A 20,833-nucleotide genomic window follows, 5' to 3' on the forward strand; every position below is an offset into this window, starting at 1 on the left:
GATAGTGTCCAAGGTTCTAATTATTTTCAGTTTTAAAACTTATCTAGGTGTGCTCCTATCTGTTTAGTCACCCTCAATGGATCCATGGACATGTCCATTTTCTCTTTGAAACCACGTAAACTTTTAATAGCTAGCACTATGCTAGCTAACATAAACTTTTAGATTCCAGGAACTTAATGACTGTTGTGGACAACAGCAGCGTTCAAACTCTTCTCCTCTCTCTCAGTTCAGTTTAGTTCAGCTCATATATCTGTCTGGAACCTACTTAATTCCTGCGAAGTGACCTTTACAACCCAGCACTCAGAAAAGCAAGTTTCATTCTTTAGAAATATACCATATGTAAGTTATTTAAAAATAAAACTTAGAGGAGGATATCCCTGGATCTTGCTACAAAAGCTACATACCACTTTCACCACAAGCTACACCATCTTAGTACTGTATTATGCTATCAAAGTATTCAGTGTATTTTTAGGAACGTATTGTAAAGAATTCCAGCAAGTGCTCTTAATGTTCTTTTGTTTGGCAAGTGACATTACCCTCCCTCCATGGTTAAGACAGCAAATTACCAGACACCCTAAAGAATGCAACAGTCTAGCCAAACCTAGAAAAACCCACTTTTAACACCAGCAGCCTCGCCAACTACCACTCAGTTTCCAACCTCCTCTTTCTTGGCAATGTCTTTGTGAAGGTAGTGGCATCCAAAAGCTAACAGCACCTATCCCTTGCCAATGCCCTGGCTCCTTGACATACAGGGCATCAGACCAAAACATAATAGAAGAACAAACCCTCCTGGCACTGCCAGTCCATGTGCTCCTGAACTGGGACCGAAAACAAACCTCAGAGTGGATATCCTCTGGGGCTCTGACTGACCTGGTTCTAATAATAAAACTCAGGTGAAGTTTAATAAGAAAGAACAGGACAGCAGTCCTTTTCCCAGACAAGCTGAATGGCGTGCAATTCCCTCATCCTCCTGCACAGCCCCAGAAGTCCTGTATTCTGCAGTCTCACAAACCTCAGTGCTTTCCCGTGCCAGTTTAAGCCCAAGTCAATATCACACAGAGAAGCTGAACGATGCTAGAAGTTCATGTATGCTCAAATAGACAGATGACATTAAATTATGTCTCTGTCTCTGTTTAAATGAAGGGTTTCAAGGGAAGCAAGGCACAGCTTCCACTTTCTGTCCTCACTTGGCAGCAAATAAAGGCAATATTGCCAGCAGTGACTCCAAAACATGATGAAGTGTTATGCTCAAATTTCAAGCAGAAAGTTTCATGATGAAAACAGCAACAGATTTCTCTGCCCTCTGTCTCCCTCTACCTTCTGGGACACTTGTTTTGCCAACCACTGGTGTATTTGGTTTTGCCCCACAAGACTGACAAAAAAAAAAACCCTATATATCTCATCTGCTGCCCTCCTCAGGCCTCTGTTGCTGGCAGCAAGATTACTCCTTGCTGGAGTAGCCTGGGGTTGAAACTGAAGGTTGGTGAGACTGAACTCACTGGAGGACGTGATCCTCACTAGTGAAAAATGTACTTCTATCTTCCTACTCCAAATGCTAAATAGTACTTTAAAAACAGAGTTTTGAAACATGTAGAAGGTGAGTTTCCAGACCCTGACTTCAGCTTCCCAAACCCAGAGGCTACAAAGGATCCTTCAAAATTACCAGGGGTAATGCATTTGGCTTTTCTTGCACTCACAAACAGAGATGTTCTAAATCAAAAATAAATGCTCTACAGCTAAATGCTCCAAGTTTTACAAAACTGTGATTAGCTGTGAGGAAAATTTTCAGGCTTGTTTTAGGTGTAAATTTGCTGGTTTGGGTTTTTAAACCACTATCCTACATAATTTATGTCACGCATTTAATAGAGAAATAAAAACCTAATCACAACATCCCACACAGTTTGGAGAGAAACAGCATCAACGTCTCCAGCCAAAAGTGATTTCAAGCCTGCATCATCCCTTGCAAAAAAAAATCACATTAAAAAATCACTTGAAAAAGAGCTTACCATGTTATTTGACTCGTTCTGCCCTTATATATCTAAGACATATCTGCAGTCTTCCAGTGTATGTTTCTGGTTTTTACATTACAGGAATATAGCTTTTTGGACAACAATCTATGATGGTTCTCCCACTTCTGGGTATTCACATGCAACACACACATGGCATATTCCACCACTTGTAGAGAATACTTTGACTATACAGAATCATAGAATGGTTTGGGTTGGAAGGGACCTCAAAGATCATCTAGTTCCAACCCCCCTGCCACAGGCAGGGACACCTTCCACTAGACCAGGTTGCTCAAAGCCCGTCCAACCTGGCCTTGATCACTGCCAGGGAGGGGGCATCCACAGCTTCTCTGGGCAACCTGTTCCAGAGCATCACAGTAAAGAATTTCTTCCTTATATCTCATCTAATATTCTCTTTCACCCTATCAATGCATTCCCTGATAAAGAGTCCAAAACTGTACAGCCACAACTCAGGCTTTTCCCTAATGTTTGGACAGATCCAGAAAATATTCATGTATATGTAACAGCCCAGCATCATATAATTATTTCTTGGTTAGAATGTGGTTCATTTTGTATTTAGAAAAAGAACAAACTGAGTTACTTGCAGCTTATTTCCGATACACACTTCTGAGAGCAGAAATGAGAAGATACAGCATGACAGTGGTGGCAGGAGTCATTCCTTCCTCATTAGGCAGTGGTAGTATGTCTGTCACACTTGTTTGTCTTACCCCAATAAAATGAATAAAATAACAAAGATTTACAAGATTTACTAGCACAACCCAATTCACTAGAAGCATAACTCCGTGAAAATACAAAGAACCTTTGGTCTAAACAGTGTGGAATGGCAAAGTCTGGGTTTGATTTTCTCTTGAATTTTCATTTTTAGAGAATCCTTGGAGTACACTGAATTCCAAATGTCCAAATGTCACTAGCACGATCCATTAATAACATCTTCAAAAACCGCCCTGAGCTGATACAAAAAATATAAAATTTAACATATTTGCATTTTATAATACACATATAAAGTAAAAGTAAAGAAGCTGGTAGCTCAGGTCACAGACTTCAGAGGTAGGTCAATTTTTATTTGTCTGTGATAGAATAATTGTAGCATTTGAAGACTTTTATAAAAGGGAAGTTATTTGGGATCTTGTCTCCTTACTCCTCTGCCCATCCTCACTTACAAAAGTCTAAAAACCATGAACTGAAAGAAAAATTCCTTAGATTAAATGAAAGTTGATGAAATTACAATTGACGCATTGCCAGTTTAAAAGAACTAACATAATCACAGTTTGTCCTGGTCATATGTACTTACCAGTGCAAAACAGGTTGCTGACTAATTATGCTCTCTTTAACTATTAACAGTAGTATCTTTGTTCTCAAACAATGTTAGATGCACATGTTCTGGAACTTATATTTACCTGGTGGATTCTTGGCAGGATCATTGTGGCTTGGACTTCCTGGTTGTCCAGAATCTATAAAGAAATGAAAGAAATGTTTTACTAATTTGTTTTGAAAGTATCTCACAACCTTTTAATACCCTCCTTCAGTATTAAAGTAATACTTAACTTTGTTCTTTAAAGGTCATTTCCCTGACTTTCTACATGAAGTCATTATTGAACAAACACACTATAAGTAACCCATTTTATGCAGAAGCAGAAACATTGTGAAAGATGCAATAATCCTAGTAAAAGGAACTCACAGATCACTGAAAAAGGACAAGAGAGTCATTCAGGTAAATACATACAGTTGTAAACACATCTACAAGGGTAGCTTTTCATTCCCTTTCCCTCCATCCCCCAAATACAATATTGCATAATCAGCAAAGCAGAAGTAGTTTCTTCTCAGGCAACGACCAGAAAGACATACTGGATCAGGCAACTAATGGCATTTGCAGTGATGAGTCCTGTTTCTTTACCCTCTCCTTAAACCATAAAGGCGTACGCTGCTGCTACAGACTCAGGACTGCACTAAATATACAACTGTCCATTTTAATACAATATAGGCTTTGTGTTCCTAGTCTGTGAGAACTGCTGTTGTGAAAGTAAGATTATGTAACATAAAAACTAACAAAACCCAAACCCTATAAGCTTCAAAGAGTGTTCTTTTCATGATACGTGCACCTAATGAATCAAGAAAATGCAATTTGATGTTAACACACTAAATAATAAATTATATCCTTATTCATAAAAGCAGTTGCTTTTAAAACTATCTACTTTTTGCTGTGTTCCCATACCAATAATATAAAAAAACCCTGCTCCACTGCAATAAATTTTTATTAACAAAGTAAGACATGACAGACACTCTTGTATTGCAAAGAGAATAAGAAATTAAATGAAGCACAACCATTTGTTCTCATAGGTATAGGTATCTAAAGATACAGGTATCTAAAATGGAGCAGTTTTACAGTCTGAATAAAAAATACCAATTTTTTTAAATGTAGCAGTGCTTGTTAGCAGCATAGGACCACCAAAAGATTGCATCATAGCACTACAGAGATTGCTACTGCCAAATGGAACCCAGAGGGAAGTCAGAGTTCTTGAATGCATAGCTGCTTACAGTGTCCAAATTAAAGACAAAAGATAGAAAAGGAGAAAAGTACATATCAACAAATACTTGTCTTTTAATCCTCATCACTTCTTCTTAATGCCAATGTAGCCCTCAACCTGGAATGAAAGATTCCCGCCACTTGCTAAAAGTTCACTGAAATCTGTTACCATCTGTTAAGTAGCTTAGCAAACATGGCTTGACACACATGTCTCTCAAGCAGTTTAAGTTAACGCAAGCTTGATGATACAGAAGATATTATACAAGATGGAAATCCATTTCACAGATCAAGCTCTACATTTATCTGAATGATGGTTGTCACAGAAGACAAGCGTCTGGGAATCTAACAGAATATTGGAAGATGAAGGCACATGTGAAACCCAGTTCTGATGATATTAAAAACAAAATTAAATTTTCCCATACTGAATGAATCACTCTTGCACACAATAAAATGCACACCAGATAGTGAATTTCACATGAAATTTCCTCTATCTTCTTCAGCTCTAGGTAGGAAAAATGAAGGGCAGGTCTCCTGGTCAGATTCTGCACATCCCATGCTTTGGGCACTTGAGCACTCTTAAGAGTCCCACTATACAGCACAAAAGCCATTCAGTATGCCTGTTTCTTTTCATGGTAAGGTACAGCACATTCCTTTAAAAAAATCAAATCAAGTTAATTTGAAAACTCAACCAGCTACAAGAAATGCTAAAAACTTGATGCTTCTCTGCATATGGACCTTTATATGGACAAACATCCCTTCCCCTGTGTTGCAATGGGAAGGTTCACCCTGCAGGGGGTGAACTTTAATATTCCTCTAATAGGGACTCTCTGCTTCTGTAAACCATGCATATTATTATTGAAATTAAGATTATCAGAGAGGATTGATTTTACACAGCAATGGTCCACATGTAAAACTACTGCAGATGTGTGGCTAAATGAAGTGTCACTTTGGTAGCAGATGCACCCAATAAAACTTGGACAGCGTAGCATGGGGAACACAGAGATTTGAAACTGGATTAATGAGGCCTACCAGAAAATAGTCTTTGAAGTTTTCTTCTGTTAAAATTCATTAAAAAGATGCACAAAATAAAGAATATTTTTTAGCTCTTGCACAGCAATTTGCCTTTACTCCTACTTTCTCATTGTCAACATGGCTACTTTCTAGATCCAAGATTTAAAGATTGATGGTAGTTTCAACAATTCTTTTTCATATTATAAGATAAACTTAGAAAGAATTTTCCAGTTATAGGGATAAGCAGTTATCTAGATACTATAATTTGCCGGTCAGACTTAGCTTTATTTTATGTTAACTACTTATCAGTCACGATTTTTACAGATTGATTCTCACAAAATGTTTTAAGCAGTAGACGCTACTAACATATTCTCCAATGGGGTCTCAAAGATCTTGAGAAAGCAATGAATTATTGTAAGATGGATATGAGAAGCAACTTTTCTAACCCTTCACTTAAAGCAGTTGAGAAAGCAAATAACTGTATTCTATATGAGAGTATCAGCCTAGTAACTCTGCACTTAAACCACACATAAACATCTCATTCTCAGGATGAAAGACACAGACCTGAGATGGCCTGTGATGATCTAATTCTCTTACAAGTGTCAGTAATTATAAACCTCTTACAAGTGTCAGAAATTATAAATCAATTATTTGATTGGCTACAAACAGCTCTGCAAAGTACAAGAGAACCATTATTTTTATAGGAATAAATTATATGAATAACTGAATTTATAAGCAGAACATTGAAAAGAGACAGTGAAGCAATGTTCACCTATAAGAGGGAGTAAGAGGCATTTTTTGAAAGTCACAGAAACTAAGGAAGCAAAAGACATTTTAAGACACTTTAAATCTTTCTTTATCCTCATCTGCACAAGATCATAAATTAACAACATAAGACCTAGGTTTAAAAATTGCAGTCTTTTCTTCCAGTGTGATGGAGAAGACATGGCAAGACTCATTGTCTTTATAGCTGGCTTTGCACTGAATCTTCCCACCAAATAATCCTGTGCACATTTAAAAAAAAAAAAAAAAAAAAAAAAAAAACAACAAAAAAAAACACAAAAAAAAAAAAAACCAAAACAAAACAAAAAAACCCACAAAGTCCTAAGCTAGAAGTTGTAAGCAAAGCTATACACCTAGTAGCAAATAAAACCCCGTAATGTTAATATGATGAAATCAAAATTTTCAACATCATCATTTAGTTAGCTCCCAACTGTAAATTCCCTTAGTTTATTCTTTTTCTTTGGGTTCTTTTTGTTTGCCTGCTTTAAAAAGCCTCTTCTCAAATTTTATTGTCAATGTGCTTGTCTTGAAAAAAATCTTCCACACAGATCTCAGAAGTACTTATCCTGATTTGCTACAGAGCAAAAGCTCACCTACACATACCATTTCCACAGAATGGCTTTCACATGCACCTCACAACTATGGTGAGCATATCTTCTGCTCTGCTCTTCTTGGTGCTGACTGCTCCAACAGTCAGCAGCTGATGCCTTGGTAAGTTATTGCCCCATGGATGAACAGTTTATACAAGAATGTTTCAATCCTTTACTCTTATTTGGTAGATATTCATGTAATCCTGATACACTTTATGTATAATTTCTCATAATTCAGCATGGCTACCACCAGGATATTCAAACTCTTTATCTCAAATTACTCTTTCTTTTAGAAGATGGTATGAAAGGATGAGTCAAGAAGCTGACGTATTTTATACTGAATTGTTTCCCATGTTTTCATTTCTAGGGTTCAATCGCAATGAGTATCTGTGAGTGCAGGCAACTCTCACTACAGAGTTAAGCAAAACTGACTGTCAGGGCCTGCCACTGGTGAGAAAAAAACATACATTTCCCCTGCCATACAATAGGAGAAAGGTGTTGCCATGACACGTCACTCTTGGTTTCATAAGGCAGAGGGGGAAAAAAAAAGCTGTTGGCTTGCCATCCAGTGAGGGACAAGATGCTCTCTCTCTTTGCACGACCTTGTCTTTGGCAAATCAGCAGCAGGAAGGACACACAACCCAGCAAAGCTGAGAAAGTCACACTGCTGTTCACCAGCTTCCTGAGGGATTTTTACTATTGCTCACCTCAGTAGTCTAATCTTTTATTTTTCAGCTGATAAGAGAGGATACTGTCTTTAAAAAAATAAGCAATGCTATACCTCCCTTATGCCCCATACAGTGCAAGGAATTTTGCTTTTAAGGCTCTCTGCATTAGCATAACATTGAAGGCCTTGAAAACAAATAGAGGCAGAATCTGTAAAAAGAAAAAAATACCTTCTTGAGCCATGTCTTAGAAATAAGCAGATTCTCCCCAGGTGTCATACTAATCAAATAAATTTCCTCAGTGGTTTCAATGAACACATTTCACTTATCATTTGCCACAGGCTCAGAGACAGCCTTTGCACTCAGTTAATCTCAGGTGACAGACACTAATTTAATCATTCACCAGCATGTAAATACACCCTTGTTCTTTGATAGTCCATGAGTTGAGTATGAGGGGGGATAAAGGACCAGAGAAATGTGACACCATGTAAGTATCAGTTTGATGCTGTTCGAGCTTTCACATACCTACACGGCATCTGACTTGACAAATGACAGAGTCGCTACCATGAAGAAGAATCACAACTACCTCCCAGCCTGTCATCCTTCAGGATTACACTGCCCCCTGAAATCACAAACCTGAGGCAAATGGTTGTACCCCTGAAAATCACAGGATCATAGGACACCCCGGTCTGGTGGGGACCTGGGAAGGTGTCCAATCCCAGTCCCTGCCCAGGAAAGGCTCACCCATGGGATCAAACATGACTGCTCATGGCTTTACAAAGTGAGGGCATGAAACACCTCAAGGATGGACAAGACCCAACCTCCCTGAGCCCCAGCTCCACTGCTGGGCTGTCTTCATAGGGAGAAGACTTCCCAAATCAAAACTTCATCTTTCAAAGACTTTCAGAACATCGTCATGGTAGAAAAGTTTTCATGGCAACAAAAAGTAAGATATCTCCCTCTCCTCCAAAGCAAATAATGTGATCAACAAAAATCCATAAAGCAAATAAATAAATAAGTTCATATGTGTATTTTGAATCATTATCATTATTTCCCTAATTTTACTACACACTTACCTTCTACTACCTACATTATTTTACCTTGACAAAGCAGCCGATTGGATTGATAAACTTCCCAAACACTTTTAATGATTTCATTTTGCAAAAACAATGTCTTTCATTGTATACCATTTCTTTATCTGATGACCTTGAATTATTGTACAATGTTATGAACATTATTCACACAACCTCTAGTGATATGACTGTTTATGGTATAAAGAAGCTGGAAGTGTTTTATTGTATTAAGTATCTGCTGAAATGATGCTATAAACATGGAAATGGAATTGGTGTGTCACCCTTGTTTTCATAAGTACGATAACTTCAGGAGGGGATTTATTTTTCACATCTTCATAAACCGCTACATTTAATGGAAATAATTCCCCTGCAAATTTTGACTCACTGGTTTTGTATGATAAAATGCTCACCCCCACCACTTCCTTTGCTAGAGCACAAGTCCTATGAGAAGCAGCTGAGGGATGGGAATGTTTAATCTGGAGAAACGGAGGCTCAGAGGAGACCTTATCACCTCTACAACTACCTGAAAGGAGGTCAGTGTTAGTCTCTTCTCCCAAGTACCAAGCCATAGGACAAAAGGAAACAGCCTCAAGTTGTGTCAGGGGAGATTTAGACTGGATATCAGGAAAAATTTCTGCACCAAAAGGGTTATCAAGCATTGGAACAGGCTGCCTAGGGAAGTGGTTGTGGTTTAAATGCCAGTCCTGGGGGTATTTAAAAGAAGTGTAGGTGTGGCACTTAAGGGACATGTTTGAGGGGTGGACTTGGCAGTGTTGGGTTTACAGCTGGCTCGATCATCTTAAGGGTCTTTTCCAACCTAAATGATTCTATGATTCTATATCCCTGAAGATATATGGTATGAACCTCAAAAACCAAGTAGGGCTTCTTTGCAAGAAAGACATATTTGCAGTATGAAGCCTCACATCTTTTCCCAACAGCATATACTGTTAGCAATATGCATTCATGACACCTAGACTGAAATCCTCCACAAGACAGAAGCAGTGACTTCGTTTAAAAGTGTCATTCTGCTACCCTTATTCTTCAAGGAGTTCCTCTGTGTTTACCAAGACTGCAATCTAGTACAGTGCTATTGCACTGGATAAGTAAATGAGATGCTAGCCCTACAAGTTTTTAATGTGCTTGGTACTCATACAGCTGGTGATAAATGAGCAGTGTAGAGAACTGAAGTTAGACATTTAGGTGCAAGTGATGGGGCAGTGGCATCAGTTCACAGACAACACTGCACTGGCAAACCCAGCTGACCATGCAAGGAAGGATCGCTTGTTGCTCACCTTGCAGAGGCTCTGTGGCATCCTCCAGTTTTCTGAAGATGTATCATTAGCTTTGATCTGTTTCCAGACGTGGTTTCCACAGATCTGAGTACCAAAGAAATCTATGTGCAAAGGCTGTCACGCTGACACAGACATAACAGTACTGGTTGCTATTGATATGAGGTGTATTCAGATGTCAAGAAAGTCTCAGTTCCTCAGTGCAAACTCCATTTTGGCAAGTAATCCCCACTGCTTTTTGCTCCCTTCATTAGTTTGCACCCAGGAGGCATGGCAGGGACCTCCTGGGAGACCAGAGTAGTGGCAGGAGCTCCTGTGAAGGCTGCATGTGCTGATCCTATGAGGGCAGGCTTCATCATTACCCACGTGCTCTACCAGGAGCCATGAGGCACCATAACAATGAACCTACCCTCTTTACCTTGCTGCCATCTAACCTTCACTTACCTGCAAAAAATGTCAAGAAACAGAGCTGATTGCTGGCCCCAGAAAGTTAATGGATCTGTGTTACACATCAGCTCAGGCAGGTACCCAGGTTTTAGCTCAAGCAGGTCTGTCATTTCACAAAAGCCTTTATGGCTCAGGCATGGAGGTGATTCCACTGGGCAAGAGCCAGCCTGGCAGGCAGAAGCTGGGCTCTGTTTTCATTTCAGTTTCAACCTGTTCACTTTGAAGTGGGAACATAGCAAGAGCTGCTCAGGCACTGGCCATCCCCTTTCAGTGCACTTCCCTGTGCTGTCCCACAACAGACAAGTTCACCTAAGTCTGGCATGACTGTGAGAAACCCCGCTCCTCTCAGCCGAGAGCCCAGCTGTCCCTGTGGGATATGCTTCCTGGCCCCTGAGGCAGGGTCTGCAGCTGTGGCAGCATCACCACACCCGGGCTGGTCTGGGCAGTCCCACCACCCAGGCACCCACCACACAGGCTGACAGCAAGGCAGCCATGATAGTTCAGGGCATCAGGGTAGGTCATGACAGGATCCCCACTTCACCCCCCCTTTTATCAGGAGCTCGGATCTGCTCCTGCCAAGTCACCCAACCAGCCATTGTCAAGACTGTTAACTTTTCTTCAGAGTATTTTAATTAGGTAAATAAAAAATGGTAATTAAATCAACATTACGTAATGTGTTTCTGATTTGTAATCTCATTTAAATTAATTAACTGACTCAGCCCTTGTTTAGTTTTTAAACTGCCCTAGCTAAGAAGTGGAGCTCTGGGAGTAAATCCAGTTTTTATGTAGTTGAAAGAAATTCAAGGGCCTAGAAGCACTTACCAGAACCAAAATAGCAATAAGCATAGTCAGCTTTTCAGCTTTATTTCTCATGCACAGATTTATCTTTTTAATTTAAATTCCCTTATTTGTTTATGTAAAATAAATCACAACACTTATTTATTCAAAATATTTCTTATACAATTTATAAAGACCATATGTTGCTCATTTTGAAAAATGAAAAACTTTCCCCAGCTGTGTTATACGTTGTGCATGGAATATATACATATTATATATATGTATGCACACACACACGCACACACACATGTTTAAGTTAAGAAAAGGGTTATACTTTTTCATGGCCTGACACAAATGTTTCCCATACTTCATAATATTAGCTGAGCTCTTTTTTGACATGTACGTTAAGAAGAGATTTACATAGGTATCTTGCCACATGTGGATGAATGTGAAAGAATGAAGTTTCTTTCCAAAATGTTCTGGATTCAGTAGGAAAGGATGAGATATGAACACTTAATTTTATTCATCTGGAAGTTACTGTGGATACTAGCTATAGTCAGAAACATTCAGAAGTTGTTCTTGGAAACCAAGAAACCTTTTACATTAAGGTATGTATCATAAAGGGCTTTTACTGTGAATTCTTCAGAAAATGAAAAGCAAAAGGTGGAACACAGTGAAAGACTCATCTGATACTTAGAGAAAAAAGAAATTATACGATAGACAATATTAATGAAAAGGTTCATATTTGCATGAAAAGAATAAGAATTTGCTTGCATATACCTTCAGCCAATTAATAAACTGGCCGCTTCATTATGTTGTGAAAGACAAATGTTGACCCTCACCTTTATGCACTGTATAATACTAAGAACTTCGGTACAGATCCTGGTTTCATGGAAGTCAGTATGGATTTTTTTCACTTGCATTTTAAGGCAGTAAAGCAAAAAGAGTTCAGGGAAATTGTCATGGTTTAACCCCAGCCAGCAACTAAGCACCACACAGTCACTCGCTCACTCCTCCCCGCTCCCAGTGGAATGGAGAGGAGAATCAAAAAAAAAAAGTAAAACTCATGTGCTGAGGTAAGACCAGTTTAATAACTAAAATAAAATATATTAATAACAATAATAAAAATATAATAATAATATAATAATAATAGTAGTAATAGTTGTACTAAAAAGGAATATAACTAAAAGAGAGACAAATAAAACTTGAGAAAAGACAAGTGATGCACAATGCAGTTGTTCACCACCTGCTGACTGATATCCAAGCAGTGATCCGCCCCTCCCGCCAGCCAACTCCCCACAGTTTAAATACTGAGCATGACATTCTATGGTATGGAATATCCCTTTGGCTAGTTCGGGTCCCCTGTTCTGGTCATGGTGCCTCCTAGCTTCTTATGCACCTGAAAGCCAGGTGATCTCCACCGCATTCCAGAGAGTCCCTGCACAGACCCTGCACCTCTGCCCACAGGTTGTCCACCTGCATTTTGTTCCTGCATGCAGCAGAGCACGGGAAACTGAAAAATCCTTGACTTAGGATAAGCATGACTTAGCAACAACTAAAACATCAGTGTGTTATCAACATTATGCTCACACTAAATGCAAAACACAGCACTGTACCAACTACAAAAAGAAAATTAAGTCTATCCCAGTTGAAACCAGGACAGAGATAAAATACACATTTCCACTACATAAGGCAATAGTTTTAGGCATGCAATAATGATGACATGACTACAAAAAAAATCAATTTTTTTCAATACAGGTCTCAGCCAAAGGTTGTTAAAATCAATGGAAAGTTGCTCCAGCAAGCTTTGGATGAGGCACTTCATGTCAAATTACAGTTTAAAAGTACAAGAGAAAGCACAGTTCAATAAATACTGTAGGATAGGACTGCATCTTTGTTTGAACTGCATTTCATCCTCCACTAAAACATACAGTAATAAAAGCCAGATTCTTCAACCTTTCAGAAAGTTACAATCATATACTACTTCACAACTCTAAAACATCACCTGGCAAAAAACCCACAAAGTAGTTTGCAAATACTAGCACAGGCTCACGAGGCCTCTCCATTATTCTGTAGACTGAGATCTCCTGAAATGCTAAGTACGGCACCACACTATACACTAATTGGGGGAAATAAACAGCAATTAAACTAAAATACTGGGGTTTTACATATCTTGGAAACTCCAAAACTAGACTAGAACACTGCAGTGTTTAGTATTTCTTCAAGCCAGCTAAGAACACCATGAGGTAATACCTCTGCCAGCAAGTATAACTGCATTTAGGAGTCCAAGACAAAATCAGTGTTTTCTGTGAAACAGGAGGGAAAAGGTTTAATGGTCTGACAATCTGAGCATCATTGTAGTATTTCCAAATACTATAACATTAACCAAAGGATCTCCTAATTTTGATCTATGATCCACAATGTTACCACAACTATGTTTTTATTTCAATTAATTTCAACATTATGACTGGTGGTAAAACACAACCTTTAGCATAAAGAATATGGAACACACCAAGAGAAGACCCCAAAAGAGTGATGGTTTGGTTTTGGTTGGTTGGTTGGACTGGTGTTTTTTCAACTGCTGCCTATACACTGCTAAATGTTTCTTATCTTGAGATTGTCAGTTGATGCCATGTGCAATTTTTAAACACTGGGATATTAATTTACATCTAACAGAGATGGAACATAAGGAATGCCATAGTTCTGTGTATCCTTAAGTAACATATTTTTTATCATAGATCATGTTTATGAGAGCAATGTCTCAAATGGCAGTATATAAACATAATTTGTAGGTTATGTTACCATATTCTTTATAAAGTGGATTTAATTACATCTGCTATAATTTAAAAGTTCATGGACAAAATATGCACCACTTTGCCTGTCCGTATTCCCACACACGTACTATTAAAACAAATTAACAGTGACAAAAGAAAGATTAAATCTATCAATGGGCACTAAGCAGGTAATGTACAAGAACTGGCCGGCACAAATCACCCTACCTTCTCATACCAGTGGTTCATAAACTTGACTGGATTTGCAGGTGTGCTCACAGCCACCATGTTTATTTTTCAGCATATGTAAGTAATAATAAATAAATAATGAGAAGAGATAATGTATAGAGTACTGAAGCAACAGTGATAGAAAAAAAAAAATTCTGCTCAATGTATTGATTTTCTCTCTACTTTGACCTTTTATAGTAGATAAAAAACAGAAGCAAGTAATCATATAATGTGCCACAGGAGAATTTAAAATGTAGAACGGACTAACCCATGGAAATGTGTAACTAACCCAGTTTGGGGTTTGGGCAGGGGTGTTCTGCAAAAAATGCAAGGAATTTTTTTTAAAGTGTTTAACCAAAACAGAAAAAAAGTACCCTGATTCAAAACTTGCCTTTCAAATTTTAAACAAAGCAATTTTAAAGAGCATTTTTCCCACAGACTCCATATCTCCCTCTTAGCAATTAGTACTGCTGTTGTAGTCATATTGGTCAAAAGCTATAAATAAATATTAAAACCTATCTGATCATGTTCATTTGTGCCTTCCCAACATAATTCTGTCATTTTGTGGCTAATATCACATGGGAGCATGTGTTTTGTAACTCCGTAACTGTCACTATATATTACATGTCAGCATATCCCTCACTTCCGGTAATTTCTAATGTATCAGTATCATTTATGTAGGTGAAATTCCCTAACATAGGTACAATACCAACTGCAGTTCTGCAACCAAGATTTTAAAATATGCTTACTTGTTCAGTATACAGCAGAGGCTCTTTTTGCTCCCTGTATTTCAATTTATTTACTAAAGCTGGCTGATGTTCTTGTAGTACCTAAGGATATTATTATATACTTGGAAAAAGGATGCTACTTTTTATCTTAAAAAAATAGATGTATGGATTCAAATTCAAAATTCCAATTCAAAATTCCAAATTTTGTTTTTATTGCTTACTACTTTTTGCTTTGCATGAGTAAAAATTGAATGTTAAGTAAAAAAAAAAAAAAAAAAAAAAAAAAAAACACCAAAACCAAAACCAAACCTTACCCACACAACCAAAAACCAAAACAGTAAACCCAACACCAAACTAACTCAAAATTCTTACTGCACCTGGTAACTTGCCAGTGCCTTGAACATTATTTAACCATCCAGAGTTTCTAAGGCTTATTTTCTTACTGCTGTTCCACCACAGCAGGACCTTGAGAAATCTATCAAGTCTGATTTGGTCTGCAGCTATAAAAAAAAGTCTTTGGAGTTAAAAAACCTTGTACAAGTTTACTGAAAATACAACAGAAACTCACGTTTCAGTTTGTAGGCGCAAAAAGGGTTGCATCACTCAATAGCTCCAAGACATGAAGCCAGAATGAGTAACTTCAGACATTCAACACATCTACTATAACTGGAGGAATTACATTCTTATTAAAGGCCCTTTTTTACTTAAAAAATAATTTTCTGCTGGCCAAAGATATAAGATAACATTTAATCCAAACAGTCCTTTCCATTTTAATAAACTTGTATATTCATGTATCTCTGTGTGTGTGTGCTGAAATTTTAAATGCATATAACTTCGGGGTTATTTTACTTACAGACCAACATTTGGGGCTTTGTAGAGGGATAAGTCTAATGAGTTAAACATGTTAACTCTCTTGTGCATTTCTGAAAGAAAGGAATAAACAGCACCTCCACAACAGCATTCCTTACAGAAATATTTCAGATTTTTCTAAAAACTTTATCACAAAAAATAGCAACTAAAAACTTTCTCAGTTCTTCTGGGAACAATACTAATCATTTTCCCCCTTCTGCACTCACATAGCAGGTTCAAGATTCAGTTCAGCATCTTCTTATGTGTATTGAAGCACTTTGACAGGTCTGCACTGTATTTTTCCTGGACAAATGGGTTAAACTCACTTGACTTAAAGGAGTTAGATGAGACACAGTGCACTGCACATGAGTTCAGGTGTATGTACTGTAATTACAGCAGACCTTTTATGACTGATTTCAAGCAGATGACAATACTTTAATGGAAACCTGCAAATGTCAGGTTTTGCCTTACCTTCCTCCCTTCTGCCTGTCCCTCCCTGCCTTCCACAAACACACACAAACCTTGTGTGCTTCTGGAAAAATATTCTTACAGATCCCTTTCTAGCCCAGCCTCCATTCATTGTGGTTGCTGCCAACACTTCAGAGCAGTGTAATGTCAATCTGTCTGTGCTGCTTGAGCAACTTCATGTGAATTTGGAAAAGTGCACAACATCGACTAGACTTCATTCAGATCAGCCTATCTTTCAGTAGTTCAGGTTTCCACGCAGTTGCTAAAATTTGCATTGACATGTAAATGAGACCAATTGGCTAGTTAGACAATAATCTTTACTCTTATGAACAGTTATAGCAAACAAATCTCCAAAGCCCCAAAATGCTTTTGTTTTCAAGCAGTTTTCCAGGAGGTGTTGTACATCTGAATATCAAACAGTATGCCTTTAATGCCTACGTAAAAGTGAAACATGAACAACAATAGAGCCTTCTCAGGACAGCAGTATGGTATCAGCAATGGCAAGAACATGAGAAAATCCAGTTCTCCCATTAAATTCACCTTGGCCTAGGGCTGTGTTTCTCCACCCAGTGGGTGTGACTGACAGTCAAGCCTTGCAGAGAGCCCACTAGTCACACCTCACACTTGCAGAAAACAAACCAAGGAAACCAACACCAAAAAAAAAGGCACTGATCCCATGATGCAGCAAAGAAGCCTGCTCATCAGACTGCCCCAAGTTTTTCCCAAACCCTCTCGAACCTGAAGTTGTTCCATAGCAATGTATACTTTTCACATGATGCTCTTCTGTTCACTGACATCAATGAACTTCCACATGTGGGAGCCAAACAGGGGTGTGTGACCTGCTGCCCACAGCAGAGCGAGGCAACATCAGGGCTGGCAACAGAGAGCTCCACCAGCAGCAAAGCAACCAAGAATGTGCCAGCATATTTTTTGGCCAATTTTTTCCAAAGTGATTCTGGCATTAGCCTTCCTACATACACAATTGTTCAAAATTAAGTTCGTATAACGAAGTTAAAATGCGCACCATAGCAAGCCAGTTTGTCTACTAGAAGTTTAAAGCCCTGTGTCCCTCCAGGAAACACTAGCATTACTGTATGGCCCCTTTCTTCTATTTTAATGAAATGAACAATCAAATCACTTCCATATGCATAGCTATTGATAACAGCATGATGTAAGTATCCAGGAGATGGAAGCAGCACATGAAGACAGATTGCCATGACAATAAGAACAAAACTAAAGCTTCATACAAAGTCTAGTCTACAGGTTACCATAGTTTGTTAGACAGTATGTGAATGTATATAGGAGGCAGTCCAGAAGACATGAATCTAGCAAGACTGTCAAGCTCGCAAGCCTACACTGTTTCCCATACACGTTGGCTCAGCCAGAGCAAGTTTGGGTATCTTTGCACAGCTCTCACCTATACCATTTCAAACTATACGCCACAGCCGTTAAATTCATGTAGATTACAGGCAATCACATGAGGATCTCTGAGCAAAGGCATATGTTAGCATGATAGCTGCCTTCCTAAATTTATTAGCATAAGTCCATTTTCATAATCAGCAGATACAAAAAATTTAATCAGTATGTTGCAACATTTAAAAAAAAAAAGACTATGCTAAACATACATTAAAAAAACCATGTTGGGAAATAACATTTATTAAGCAATGAGGCATTAAAAAGAAGTGCAGTGATTATGGAGCAGAACAAGGCAAATTCTCTGGACCATATCTTTCCATGAGGTTAGCAGGGGAGAACCACAGTAAATTGACATACCTGGGCTATGTGTTAAAAAATACTTTTTCCTATGTTTCCATACCTCATTCAAGTGTTCTCACAGACTGTTCAAATCAACATCATTTGTAGACTCATGACAAAGACTGGAATGGTTTAAATCATTAGAAAGCCAAGGTAAATTCTTAGCACAAACAACAAACTCCTTACTGTCTTTAATTCTGTAAAGATGAAGTTTGTGCCTCTTAGGAAAAAGCATCTCCTTCTTACAGGGATTGCAGACCAATTTTAACAACCTGTACAGCCTGAAGACTCTTGGCTTGGATGACTACCTACATTCAGTCCCTGCTAACAACAAATTCAGGGTTGATAGGTGACAAAATAAACAGCAGCAATCAAGATCTTGCTGATTTTAAGAATTCCCAGGAGAAAGCTTCCTGAAATACTCCACCAAATCAAGCTCTGTGAAAACTCTGCAGTGATGGTTCACTTTCAGGTACCTGAGAAAATGACTATCGCCACCCTGCACTGAAGAACATCCAAAACATTCACCAACAAACAAACAAAGCTGCATGACTGCTCAACTCCTTCACCATTACTAATGCTCTCTGCTTAGGGGGCAAATATAGTCAGTGGTATTTAAATCACAACCCAGTGAAATACAGCTGGAAGGACAGAGACAGAATAGACAAGTAATAGTAATAATTGCCATACACATTTACAGAAGATTCTTCTGTTGCGTTATTAAGAGCAGCGAACATACATGTGAGTAAATTACTCCCTGGTATGCAATAAATTCAGAATATGTGGCTTCGTGTGTGTGGAGTTAGAAGTGGTTGTCCACAAGCAATGTTTGACTCTAGGAAGTGCACTGTTATTCCATTAATGACATTGGCAGCCTTTTACTCAAGGTCTAGGTCTATAATTAACTTTAGGAATAATACTGTATATGAAATTGTTAAAGATTTCCTATAAAATAACTTGCAACCACCTGTATGAATGAACAAAACAACCAACAGCAATTTATCTTCCCTACCTTCTCTTTGCAATCTATCTCTACCTTCCTCCTGCCACCACCATATGCCTGGGGATATTCCTCAACCCTGCAGCCTTCTCAGTGTCCAGGAAAATACTTGTAGTTAAACAAAAAACGCTAAGAACTGTTCAGGTTTCATGTTCAACTGAGTAAGAGACAACCAAATGCTGCTTATTAGGAAGGGGCCTGTTGCTGAAAGGATCTTTCTCTTTTTTCTCTTGCTTGTTGCTGTTACTTTAAAGAAACACCCTCTCTTTAAAGGTGAGCAAGCTAGGGGAGAGGCTGAGCAGATGATGAATAAAGCAAATAGTCTCTTTTGAAGACTGACTGAAATATGAAGCTGTGCTTTGCAACCTGGACTTTGATGCATCATCTGAACAGAAGGTCTCCCCTACAATCATGCGATTTTACAACTCCTGGCCAACAGTTATGCTGCATTTATGGCTACTATTTTCAGCCTTAGTGTTTAGTCAAAAACCAGAAGATTAAAACATTGGTGAATATCATATTCATTATAAAAAACATTACAGAAATAGAAGTGGTAGATATATTTTCCTGCTTCAGCTTCACAAGGTGAAGAGAAGCTGAACCAAAACCAGGCAAACAAATTTTGTTCGGCTCAGGAGTTTCAGATTTATGTTGGTGAAGTTTAGGCTCTGAACAGCTATATATGTATTACTAGAACTTCCCAGTTATCAGTATTACCTTAAGCTTAATTTTCTTAGTAGTTACAAACAGCATCATGGATATTAATGTAACTGCAGATCCAACTGCAAAGAAGTGTAGTACTAAACTCCAAAGGAACTTGAATCCCAAATACAGTAAAACTGCAGGAGTAAGCAAAAGCAAACTGGGTGAGGAGGGGAAAGTGATAAATCCACAAAAGCAGAAAGGTTATTATATATCTTTAGCACTTCACATTTCCCTGAGCTTTTCTCAGAATTCATCTTAAAACGTTCAGTGTTCACTGCCTCTGCAAGCAGTTTGTAAAACTGTAATCCATACACTCCTGTTGTCAAAAATTTCTCTGTATTCCTGTCTCAGCTATGTGCTGTGTACTCTCCAATTAGCCAAATACAGAATAGAAAGAAAATACAAATGTTGGCATAGGTGTTTTCAAGCCTTAGTTGTTTGACCTTTTTGTATAAGTTTTTGGCATCTGTGACTTGGCAGGCAGAGTGCAGGCCAAGCCAGGACAAAGAGGAAGACAGGAAGCAGAAAGCCGGCCATGTCTCCTTGGCAGTCAGCATTGCAACAGGGTGAAAAATCACATCATTGCCAAACCAGAAACAGTGGGGGAAGCCCAGATAGTTGGCAAGTCACATATGGTTGTATTGTACATCCTAAACACTAAATGCCTGATAAACTTAAGTGCTATGCCAGAACCTACTCTATTTAAACTGTCTTCTGCTGTACAGGGGAATACTTCATTTGTCCTTATTTATGTGTTTCCTAAAGAACTGACACAAGCGTTGTTACTACCATCTAAGGGCTGGCAGGTTAAAAGCTTGCTGCCACTATATGCATATGAGCTTTTAGCATCATTCTAAAAAATCCTCTAAGATAATGCCAGAGGAGGGGATCCCCACAACACACACTCATTGTCTGTTCCCAACCCCCACTCCTGTGTATTCAAGCTTTCAACCACCCCCGGGATAATCAGTGCACGGCCAATTGTGCCAAACTGCATTAGGTCTTTGAAAATATTTTTTTAATTCTTGCCACATGAGTTGAGCAGGACTACCTGACTTTCAGCGTATGCCCAAACATTAGGTAAATATCCAGCTTCAAACCTGTGATCTGGGATGAGAGAAGGGCTTTGGGTAAAGGAGGCTG

The 20,833-nt window shown here is 38.5% G+C and overlaps 1 protein-coding gene across 5 annotated transcripts in view; it reads right to left on the reverse strand.

Annotated features, from left to right (window-relative positions):
* Positions 1–20,833, reverse strand: part of NFIB (nuclear factor I B) — a 279,688-nt gene that overhangs the window by 74,314 nt on the left and 184,541 nt on the right. For all 5 annotated transcript variants that reach the window (XM_074855645.1, XM_074855642.1, XM_074855641.1 and 2 more), the window contains exon 3: positions 3,425–3,478. In XM_074855645.1, the coding sequence (XP_074711746.1) occupies positions 3,425–3,478 (54 nt within the window). The remainder of the gene's footprint in view (positions 1–3,424; positions 3,479–20,833) is intronic.

Source organism: Strix uralensis, chromosome Z (genome assembly GCF_047716275.1).
Source record: "Strix uralensis isolate ZFMK-TIS-50842 chromosome Z, bStrUra1, whole genome shotgun sequence".
In the NCBI taxonomy this organism is placed as follows: Eukaryota; Metazoa; Chordata; class Aves; order Strigiformes; family Strigidae; genus Strix; species Strix uralensis.